This window comes from Manihot esculenta, chromosome 12 (genome assembly GCF_001659605.2).
Source record: "Manihot esculenta cultivar AM560-2 chromosome 12, M.esculenta_v8, whole genome shotgun sequence".
NCBI lineage: Eukaryota > Viridiplantae > Streptophyta > Magnoliopsida > Malpighiales > Euphorbiaceae > Manihot > Manihot esculenta.
The window spans coordinates 24,495,489-24,507,580 of record NC_035172.2 but is presented as its reverse complement, the minus strand read 5'-3'; the positions used below and the strand labels follow the sequence as shown (position 1 = coordinate 24,507,580).

Below are 12,092 nucleotides of genomic sequence, written 5' to 3'. Positions count from 1 at the left end.
CCGGTCTCTTTTTTTTTTTTTTAAGTTTGAAAGTAGCAATGTGAATTTATAGTAAAAGAAAGAGATTGGATCATAACAGCGTCTATTTGCTTTGTTTTGAAATATAATCTATCTTTTGTACTTAATAATATTTCAAGGAAAATACCTTTTAAGATGCTGAATATTCCAGGCGTGAGGTTCAGGGTTTTCTTGCATATCCTCAATTCGATATACTCCTGGTTTGACCACTTTAGCTATTCTGAATGGGCCTTCCCAGGTCGGTGCTAGCTTTCCTATTGCCGCTCTTTTTCCCGTAGCCTCTAGATTTCTTAGGGCCAAATCTCCTACCTTCAGGCTTCTTTCTCTAACCCTTTGATTATAGTCATGGGCCGCTCTTTGCTGATACGCGGCAGTTCGAACTTGAGCTTCCTCCCTGACTTCCTCAAGAGCATCCAGGTTACTTCTTAACTTGTCTTCGTTGGTGCTTTCACTGCTGAACTGAACTCGATGTGTAGGAACTTGTAGCTCGACTGGGACTACGGCCTCAGTACCGAATGCGAGTGCAAAAGGCGTTTCCTTAGTGGATGTTCTGGGGGTAGTTCGCAGTGCCCATAGGATGCTGTTGAGCTCTTCTGCCCAATTTGCTTTTGCCCCATCCAGTCGTTTTTTCAATCCTTGGAGGATGGCTCGGTTGGTAACCTCTGTCTGGCCGTTGGTTTAAGGATGAGCCACTGAGGAAAATTTATGCCATATTCCCATGTTTGTCGTAAACGCTCGGAAAGTGCTGCAATCAAACTGCCTGCCATTATCTGAGATAAGTACCTTTGGTATGCCAAATCTGCAGATAATATGTCCCCATACGCAGTCTATCATCTGTCGAGCTGTGATCGTGAGTACTGCCGCTGCCTCCGGCCATTTTGAGAAGTATTCCACAACCACCACCACGAACTTTTTCTGCCCCATGGTTTTGGAAAAAGGTCCCAGGATGTCTATTCCCCATTGTGAGAACGGCCATGGACTGGATATGCTGGACTGAGGAACGGCCGGGACATTGATGGCATTGGCGAACCTCTGACATACATCGCACCTGCTGATGAACTCTTTTGCTTCTTTTTTTACAGTGGGCCAGTAATATCCTTGCCTGAATATCTTATTGGCCAATGTTCCCGCTCCTTCATGAACTCCGCACGTCCCTCTATGTATTTCCTCCATCACCTTTATTGCCTCTTCCGGGCTCACGCACCGGAGCCATGGGCTGGATTTTCCTCTTCGGTATAGGGTCCCCCTTACCGCCTGGTAGTTAGCCGCTCGGGCTGCTATCTTTCTTGCTTCATCCTTGCTTTCAGGGAGCTTTCCTTTCTCTAAATATTCCAGGTATGGGGTCATCCAAGTCTGGGTTTGTTCCGCTTGCAATACCATGTTTGTTTTACTAAAAGTAGGCGTATTGACGTGTTGTATGTATACCTCATCAAGGAGCTGTTCTAATTCTTCTTTGGTTAACCGACTAAGCAAGTCTGCTTCTTCATTTTCCTCTCGTGGTATTCTTTGAAATTTGACAATAACTCCTCGATCCATGAGCTCGGCCTCTATCGCTTTTACCTTTGCTAAGTAATTCTGCATGGTTGGATCCCTGGCCTGATATGCCCCAGTTACTTGATTGATTACTAGTTGTGAGTCACTATTCACCTCGAGGTCAGTTGCCCCCACTTCTATTGCAACCAGCATTCCGTTTATTAGGGCTTCATACTCTGCTACATTATTGGAGGCTTTGAATCCCAAACGTAGGGCGTAGCAAACCTTGAATTCCCCGGGCCCCTTAAGCATTACTCCAGCGCCGCTGCCTCCAGCGCTTGAAGCCCCGTCTACATATAACTTCCAACTGAAGTTCTGGGAGAGTTCTTCCTTTCTTTCCTCCCTCGACGCTCCTGAGGATGATTCTCCTTGTTTCTCATCGAATGTACACTCCGCTATGAAATCAGCGAGGGCCTGAGACTTTATAGCTGTCCGAGGTCGATACTCTAGGCAGTAAGGACCGATCTCCACAGACCAAGCTAACATCCGTCCTGAAGTCTCCGGTCTATGTAAGATCTTCTTCAGGGGTTGATCTGTCATGACAACTCCTTGGTGGCTTTCCAGGTAAACCCTGAACTTCCGGACTGCCAGCAGTAGAGCATACGCTATCTTTTCAATATTCAGATATCTGACCTCGGCATCTTTAAGCACCTTGCTGACATAGAAAACAGGCTTCTGCTCTCCTTCTTCCACCCTTACCAGTACGGCGCTAACTGCCTGTTCAGAGGCTGCCAGGTATATCAGAAGTTCTTCACCTTCTATGGGACTACTGAGCACATGAGGCGAGCTGAGATAACTTTTGAGTTCTTTGAAGGCTTCACGACAATCTTCTGTCCATTCGAAGTTTGGCACTTTCCTTAACTTTCTGAAGAACGGTAGACACTTTTCTGCCGACCGTGACATGAATCGATTGAGTGCCACCACTCTCCCGGTCAGTTTCTGGACGTCTCTTACACAGGCTGGTTCTGACATATTCAGTATGGCTTCTACTTTTTCCGGGTTGGGCTCGATGCCTTTCCCACTCACCATGTATCCCAGGAATTTTCCTCTTCTGATGAAGAAAGCGCACTTTGCGGGATTCAGCTTCATTCTGTACTGATCTAATACCCCAAATACCTCCGTCAAATCTGCCATATGCTGTTGGAAAGTTAGGCTTTTTACCACCATATCATCCACATACACTTCGACATTTCTGCCAATTTGATTCTTGAAGATTTTATTCATCAATCTTTGGTAGGTTGCCCCAGCGTTTTTCAGCCCGAAAGGCATAGCTCTGTAACAGTAAGTCCCATCTTCGGTTATGAATGAGGTCTTCTCTTCATCCGACCTGTACATTGGGATTTGATGATAACCAGACATTGCATCCAAAGACGACATGTAATCAAAACCGGCCGTAGAGTCGACCATTTTATTAATATCAGGGAGGGGATAACAATCTTTAGGGCAGGCCTTATTCAGATCAGTAAAGTCTATGCACATCCTATATTTGCCATTGGCTTTTTTGACTAATACAGGATTGGCCAACCACTGTGGGTACATAACTTCTCTAATAAAGCCTGCCTCCTCTAACTTCTGTACTTCCTCCTTGGTGGCCTGTTGCTTCTCCCTTCCTACTACCCTCTTTTTCTGCTTTACCGGTCTGGCTTCAGGGAGGACATTCAATCTATGGGTCATCACCCCGGGGTCAATTCCAGGCATGTCCAAAGGCTTCCAAGCGAAGCTTGATGCATGACCTCGAATCAAGGACATCACCTCGGCTTTCTGCTCCTTGGTGAGGCCGGCGTTGAGACTGAAGGCTTTGTTGGTTTCCGTTTCTGATAAGGAGAAAGTCTCCAGCTCCCCCACCGGCTCTGTCCTGGCCTCTGTTTTCTCATCTCGGACCTCCAGGACTTCTGAATCCATCCTTTCCTCTGCTGAGCTCGGCTCCGCTATGGTAGCCAGGTACACTGCCCTTGCTTCCTCTTGACTTCCCCAAACTGTTCCCACCCCTGCTTCTGTGGGGAACTTCATTGCTAAGTATCTGATACTGGTGACAGCCTCAAAATCAAACAACACAGGTCTTCCCAGGATCGCGTTGTAGCTCAGGGGGAGTTTAGCTACCAGAAACACTGCATAATGGGTGCGAGTCCTTGGGACTTCTCCCAGAGTAAGGGCTAGCTTTACCTTTCCTTCCACCGTCACTAGCGTTCCTCCTATCCCTTTAATCGGGGCCTGGTCTCGGATTAATTGCTCTTCAGGAATACCCATCTGCTGGTAGACTCGGTAAGGCAGCAGATTCACTTTGCTTCCATCGTCCACTAGAACCTTCTTTACCTTATAGTTGTGGATGATGGCCTCAATGACGAGGGCATCATCATGGGGCATCTGAATGTCCTGAGCGTCTTCCGAGGAGAAAGAGATGGTTGTTGAAGAGTGTTCAACGACTTGCATGACCTCGGCGCTACTGTTTCCTTCTTCTCTGCTCCTCTTTTTCCCCCTTCGGCTCATCCGACCCCCCGTGCCTCCTACAATCATATGGATGGTTCCGCTGGACCCATCATTTGCGGGGTTAGCTCCCGTTCTTCGCGGCGTTTGGACTGTCGGAGTCGGCGGAGGCCTCTGCCCTTCCGGCTTCTTCACGAAGTTCTTGAGGTGACCCCTCTTTATTAACCTCTCGATCTCGGCAATCAACTGAAAACAGTTATTGGTATTGTGGCCGTGCGTGTGATGGTACTGACAGTACTTGTCAGGATTTCGTTGGTCTGCCTCAGCTCTTAGGGGCCTAGGCCACTGTAAGAACTCCTTATCTTGTACGGCTATGAGTACCTCGGCCCTTGAGGCGTTGAGTGGGGTCGGCTTCTCCGGGACTCAGGAGGGCCGTGATCTTTGTACTGGGTCCTGAGAAGGGAGGGGTCTTTGATCTCTGCACTCCCAAGGCTATTTATAGGGCTCAGGCCTTCTACCATGCTTTCTCTCGTGTTTCTCCAGCCTCTTTTCCTCCGGTGCTTTTCCTTTATCTGTCAGTCCCCTAGCAAACCTGCTTGTTACCAAGGCATCGTCCTGCCTGATGTATTTTTCGGCCCGCTTCATCAACTCAGCCAGTGAGGTCGGAGGTTTCCTGCTTAACGAGCCGAAGAACTCGGCGGAGGTTGTCCCCTTCTGCATGGCCTCTACTGTCCTTCCTTCGTCGAGTTCGGGGATCTGGAGGGCTTCTGTATTGAAACGAGCGACATATTCCCTGAGCGACTCTTCTCTCCTTTGCCTGATTGTTTCCAAGTAGCTCGTTTTCCTATCGGCGGGAACACCAGCAATGAAGCGGCTGATGAAACGAGTGGCCAAGTCTCTGAAACTGTTGATGCTCCCAACCTCCAGGTTATTAAACCATGCTCTTGCTGGGCCTGATAACGTCGTTGGGAATACCTTGCACATTAAAGCATCCGATAAAGTCTGTAGCTCCATGAAGGTCTTGTAGTTAAGGACATGTTCTCGGGAGTTCCCAGTTCCATCGTAGGCAGCCATAGGTGGCATCATAAACTTCTTAGGTACGGTCTCCTGTTGCACCCATTTCGAGAAAGGAGAAGAGGCAGGTAGGAGAGTTTGGTTCTGTTCCTTCATTCTCAGCTCGACCAGAAGCTGCTCTTTCAGCCTTTGCAGCTTTTGGTCTACGCTATCATCCTCTTGCCTGGGTCTCTTTTCTTGGCGATATTCCTCCCCCACTGCTTCACCTCCTGTTTCCCTGGTGGTTCCGGCAGAATAGCTGTCGGCTTCGTCATTTTCTATCATCTCCCTCACCCTTCTCCCATGAACTCGAGCCTCCGGTTCTTCGTCTTCCCCGATTCTCCTCTCTCTTTCTCCAATGTCACGGCTGTCGGTTTGAAGGTGGTTATGGGTTGGTCGGGGCTCATTTGAACGGGGTTCTTCTACCACCGGATGTGCGTTCACTGGGGTGCCAAGGCCCCTTTGCTGCATTATCTGCCCCAACCAGTGGGTGGTGCTTTGTAGCTGGAATGCGATAGTTTGGAGGTCCTGGTTGGACAAGGCCACTGCGGGCGCGTTCCCTGTCAAGCTTGGCGAAGGGTTGAAAGAAATGAGTGGTTGGTTATTGGTAGTCGTAGGACTAGAAAAAGAGAACTGTTGTCCTTCTTGGGCAGAGTTCAGGTCATTGTGGGTGCTATTGTTTTCAGTGGGGTTAGCCATTGTGGATCTCAGTGGGTTTTGCAAGAATGGAAACTCCGGTGATGAAAGATCAACCTCGTTTCCCACAGACGGCGCCAATTGATGAGCTGAGATCCAGAGAAATAGGGTTTTTACAATGGGCTCTGTAAAACTTAGAAAAAGCCTCAACCTAGAAGAGAGTATTCCTCCTTTTATAGGTTTCTTTTTGTCTGCTAGTGACGTGCCAAAAGAACGAGTACCAGTAGACCATCTGTCCCTGCCACGCTGATTCGGACGTACATGGGAATCAAATCTCTGCCCCATGCGTAATGGCCTTTGATTCTCCCTGGGCACGGATGGGCGGGTCTGCAAGATGAACGGATGGGTCTTACTCTGGGTTCCTGGTTGGGCCAGCCAGGCTGGGCCGGGTGAAGGGAACAAGATCGGGCTGAAGAGGGGCTCCCCTACGAAGCTGGAGAATGGGCCATCCCAGTTGAGGCGCGTCAGGAGAGAGCTCGGCCTTACCATTTGAATGAACCAGACCTTATTCATACTAAGGGCTCGAAGATATCTGAGTAATGGGCCGATATCGTGGGCCTCGTCTCTGATTCGGACGAAGAAATCTTGCGGTCATCAGACTTCACATAACTAAACTAGAAAAACTCAAAAATAAAAATCATATATAAAGTTTGGCGCTCTCTATTGAAAAAGAGAGGAGTTTAAAATGGCTATGTCCTTTTTATTTTAGCTTGCTCGTTCTCTATTTCTCTCTCTAGCTAAGAGCTAATTTTACTTATCAAACTACCATATAAAACTTATGAATCTACAAAAGTTTCAAATGTAATTTAAAACATATAGTAATGGTCCAACGTTTAAGGTTAAAAAATTTAAAGAGTATTATTTTTAAACCACATGAAATTTCTATAACCCATAAAACTCAATTCGGAAAATTTAATAATGGATTTCTTCAAGCAACTTATCACTTGTTTAGTTTACCTATTAAGTCCCTATAATATTTGATACCTTACTATTGATAATTGATGGATTTTGTTAAATATTTAATAAAATTTTATATAGATTTTACTCATGCTATATATAATGGGATATGAATCCAAAAGGCAAATTTTCAACAATGGTGTGGAGTAACTTTATATCATTCAAATAGGTCTAAAGGGAATTCAAAATCATATTTATATAATCCAAATACACTTGGATTATGTTATAACCCGTATAAGACAGATTTGATGCAACACTTATAATCATAGGCTTATGAAGCCTAATCAAGCCTATGAGCTAAAACTGTACAAAGAAAGTATGAAGTGAAGATCAAAAAAGACTTTTATAAAAATTCAATTTTGTCATAATAAACTTGCTATGTTTTATTATTTAAACACTTGCTTTATTTTAGTTTTGATTGGACTTATGTTCTGACCATATTTTATCTTTTAAGTTTTAGACTGTCGGCCATATTTTGGACTTATATTTTAATACTTATGAGTTTGATGTATTATTTTAGTATGTGATTGAGTTTAGATCTTGTGTGTGGTTCATTCAAACTTAAGAAAAGTGTCTTAAGGTTTTATTTATTTTTTCCTTACTATATAAAGATAAAAAACACTTGTAAGAGACAATTTTTAAATCAAAATTTTTAAAATTCTTCTTCATACTTTTGGCGTGTATTACTTTAAATGAGAGCGAGAATTTGCTTCCATTAATTGCACCAAGAATCTTGGCTAATTTATCAACTATTCATTGTGACGTTTGTCGGATTCTCATCTAAATCTTTCGATCATTAGTATTTTTAGTTTCTCTAAATGTGGGGTGACATAGGAAGTGATTTTATCAAATTTTTTGATTCTACATCTACTTGTGTATATGGGTTTGAAACTTGTGTTATAGGATTCCACGTCAGTTAATAAAAATATTTATCATATAATTTATTTTATAATGGAAATAAATATAACCATTGATTTATTATAAACAAATATGTTTTTATTTATTATATTATATTTATTTATTATTAAAATTAATATGATATAATATTCGCTCAACATATGTCATGAGTTGTCCTCATCTGACTGAGCCATGTGATAAAGCCCTACTGATTTATGACGCTCGGTCACAGAAATCTCATTTGGAAGAAAGAAGACTCGAACATCATAATAGTTAATACTCCGAATGACAGAAGACTTGTCCTCTCTAGAGATAATTGAGTCCTTCATGATGTAAAATTTACGTTAGATGATAGAATCCAGCAAATCACCATTACACCCATAAATTACGGGATCTCTTATTCACTGGTCGGTACCAGTTAAATTTTTTAGAGATTTACCAACTAACTTCATCTTTTTATAGTATAAAAGTAAAGTATATACAGAGTTTAAGATTCGCATTCTTACGCACTCATTCTAAACTCAAACTTCTTTTTTGCACTTGCTATTTGTGATAAATTACCGACTTGAGATTGGAGTGCCTATCCATAGGTGCCAATCATCTCTCTCTTGCAAATTGACTAATCATATTTGAGTTCAGTTTCGGCCACATTAAAAATAAATAATAAGAATTATTTAAACTATACTTAGAATTAAAAAGTTTATTAATTACTTTGTATTGGTTTGGATAAATGAATCTTAAACTATACTTATTGTGGAAAGAAGATAATATATGGAAAAGTATATTTACATTAAACAAATTAAATAACTACAAATAATATAAAAATATATAATTACAAGAAAAAAATATTATTTAGTCTCGTATGGAGTAACTCATTTATTTATTTTTCGATTTTGAAAAATATATTAAAATATTCCTAACGTTTTAAAAAGTTTATTAGTTAGTTTCTCCATTAATTTTAACCGTCAAATATTGTAGAAAAGTCTAAAATACCTCTAATACGAAAAGATTAATCAGTAAATTTTTAAAAAATTTGAGACTAATTAATAAATTTTTTAAAATAATAGAAATTAAATAGTAAAATATTTAATGAAAAATTTAATGTAGGAATCAACTAATAGCCTTTTTAAAATGTTACGATAATGTATTTTCAAAATTGAAGGATTACCTAATAAATTTTTCAATATCATAATTACTAAATAATAATTTTTTTAATTATAATTGCTATTTATATATAAGCAGTTACAAATATGTAAACTAGAATAATATATAAATGTCCAAATTTATTTAATTTTCTTATAAGATAAGGATATATAAACAGAAAGAAGGGTAAAATAGTCAACTGTAACAGTCAGTTTTAATTTCACAACTACTTCAAACCTTCATTAGATACCAAAATTTGAATGATAAAATTATATTATACTTAGATAAATTAATATTTGGCATTTAAAAATTTTATAAATTAATTTTAAATTTTCATATTTTTAGAATTTTTTAAATTATTTTTTGAGTGTCTTTTTGTTCTTTCTTTTTTATTTAGACAAAAAAAATCTTTTTGTTGGAATCTCTAAATATTTGTTATATATATTTTTTTTAATTTTAAAATTTGAGATGGGATTGAGAGGGACAAAAATAAATTGATAGTGATCTTTTATTTTAATTTTCAATATATTTTGTTGTTGTAGATTTTTTTTTTTTTTTTTTTTAAAGATGTATATAGCCACAACAATTATTTGGTATACTTATAGCCCCTTTGGTATTGAGGTTGTAAGTTAAAAATGCGTGTTTTCCAGAAATCATCATTTTGAATACCGTTCACAAAAACAGTTGAGGAAAAATTATTTTATTTTTTTTGTGTTCTTAATAAATAACTCCATATTAAAAATAATTTAAATCAATTTTTAAACTAATATGTTAAAAAAATGTTTTTCTCACAATATCTCTAAAGAGTAATACTAAACATACATACATTAACATACTTTAAGTGCATTTGCGTCTTTTCCACAATCAAATTTTAAATTTATTTTTAATATTAAAGCACCATTTTTAGGAAACCAATTGGAATTTACTTTTATAATTCACCAATAAATAAAGAGGAAAATATTAGAGACTTAAAAAAAATATATAAGTCCAGTGTTATTATGTATTTTTATTAAGAACTAAATAAAAGTAATTTGATTTTTTTAATCAATTAAATTTTTGTGTTTTTATTGAAAGTTAAATAAATTTTAATTCAATATAATATTTTTACTAATATAATATGATTTTCTAATAATAGAATATTTTTTATAATAAAATATTTTTTAATCGTAAAGTTTTATTTTATAATGTTAAAAACTATTTATTATTTTTTTATTTTTATTTTAATTAAACTACTAAATTTTAATATTCAAAATAAAAAATAATATTTTATTATTAAAAATATTATATTAAACATTTAAAAAAATATAAAGATTTAATTGATAGAAAGTATAAATTAACTTATTTGAACTTTATATTAAAATACGGAGATTCAATTGAAGTTATTTTTATTAAAAAATAAGAGAGAAACGAACCAATTTATTGTTAATTTTATGAAATAAATTATAAAATATTTTAATAATATACCTGAATTGAAAATAACAATTTACTTAATAAAAATAAATAAATTTTTCTTAAAAAATTAAATTTAAATTTAGTTGATCAAATTCACATGATATTCCATTTTTGAATGCTGATTCTGATTGTGGATATATCGCACAGCAGAGGCCACAGGGACACTATTCAATCCATAAAATCCTGTTGTGTGTCCTCACACCTCCACTCCCCTTTCCATTCTCACTCTCTCTCTTGAGCTTCTCCTCCATTTCTCCTCCTCCTCCTCCTCCTCCTCCTCCACGTCGTTCAGCTATGGCTGAAGCCTGAGGACTATTACAATCTGCAGTCCCTTGTCTCTTTGTTCTTCAGCTCTCTGTATCTGCTTGTATTAATCTCAAGATGAGTTCAGTGAATTTGGGTTCATGGGTTCATACCTCCTCTGTCTTAAACCAAGCTACCAGATCCAGATCCAGATCCAAATCCTTCTCTTTACCTTTCAATCCTCTTAAAAGTTTAGCGATTCCCTTTGTTTATAGAAAATCAGAGCGACCCATTTCCTCTGTATCTGCAATTATCACCAAGGAAGAAGAAACTCTTCAAGAAGAGCAGAATAATTCAACACCCTCTTTTGATTTTAAATCCTACATGCTCCAGAAAGCTAATTCCATCAACCAAGCTCTAGAAGCTGCCGTTTCTCTCCGAGAACCCGCTAAAATTCACGAGTCTATGCGGTATTCTCTCTTGGCCGGCGGTAAGAGGGTGCGACCGGCCCTCTGCCTCGCTGCGTGTGAGCTTGTTGGTGGGAATGATTCCATGGCGATGCCTGCTGCATGCGCTGTGGAAATGATTCATACTATGTCTCTCATCCATGATGACCTCCCTTGTATGGACAACGACGATCTCCGCCGGGGCAAGCCCACCAATCATATCGTGTTTGGAGAGGACGTGGCGGTTCTTGCCGGTGATGCACTCCTAGCATTCGCTTTCGAACACATCGCTGTTTCTACTTTAAATGTTTCTCCTGCTAGAATTGTTCGGGCAGTTGGGGAATTAGCGAAGGCGATTGGTGCAGAAGGGTTGGTTGCCGGCCAAGTAGTTGATATAAGTTCTGAGGGCTTATCTGAGGTGGGTTTAGAAAAGCTTGAATTTATTCATGTCCACAAGACCGCCAAGTTGCTAGAGGGGGCTGTGGTGCTTGGGGCTATATTGGGTGGAGGAACCGATGAGGAAGTTGAAAAGTTGAGGAAATACGCAAGGGGAATTGGGTTGTTGTTTCAAGTGGTTGACGATATTCTCGATGTGACTAAATCATCTCAAGAACTGGGGAAAACTGCGGGCAAGGACTTGGTGGCAGACAAGGTTACATATCCCAAGCTTTTGGGGATTGAGAAGTCGAAAGAATTTGCAGAGAAGCTGAACAAGGAAGCTCAGGAGCAGCTGGCTGAATTTGATCCTGAAAAGGCAGCTCCATTGATTGCTTTGGCTAATTACATAGCTTACAGGCAAAACTAAAGCATTCTATGATCAATTGTTTGTTTTATATATTTAAATGATAAAATTTGGTCCTCTCTATATTGTTTAAACAAAGCTTAGCTCTGTACCAAATCTAGCAAATGCAATTCAATAGCAATTGGTCTAGTTATTTTACATCTCCATGCACAATTGCTAATCTTGAATTTTTGAATTTCTTTGAGATTCCTCATAGGATAGAGTGGCCCTTGTAACAAAATAAAGTTGGTAGCTTTTCAATTTGGAAACTTGATTAGCTGTTTGCTTTGTTGTAGTTGCCATATCTGCCTCTCTAAGTGATGGCAGTTGCAGGTTGTGCAATGATGACGTTACATGATAGGCTAAGATTTCTTATTATGCGAACTGGTTGTTCTGGCTTGTGGTTTGGATTTATTCCATTGGCTATCAGCATCTTAAGAATTGGAAGC

At 39.3% G+C, this 12,092-nt stretch overlaps 1 protein-coding gene across 1 annotated transcript; it reads left to right on the top strand.

Moving 5' to 3' along the window:
- Positions 1-10,328: 10,328 nt before the first annotated feature.
- On the top strand, positions 10,329-11,802 carry LOC110628499 (geranylgeranyl pyrophosphate synthase, chloroplastic). The gene has a single exon (XM_021775186.2). The coding sequence runs from the start codon at positions 10,555-10,557 to the stop codon at positions 11,665-11,667; it is 1,113 nt and encodes a 370-aa protein (XP_021630878.1). The 5' UTR covers positions 10,329-10,554; the 3' UTR covers positions 11,668-11,802.
- The last annotated feature ends 290 nt before the right edge of the window (positions 11,803-12,092 follow it).

Excerpts from the sequence above, each read along its gene's own strand:
- LOC110628499 (XM_021775186.2), top strand. The coding sequence starts at position 10,555 with ATGAGTTCAGTGAATTTGGGTTCATGGGTTCATACCTCCTCTGTCTTA.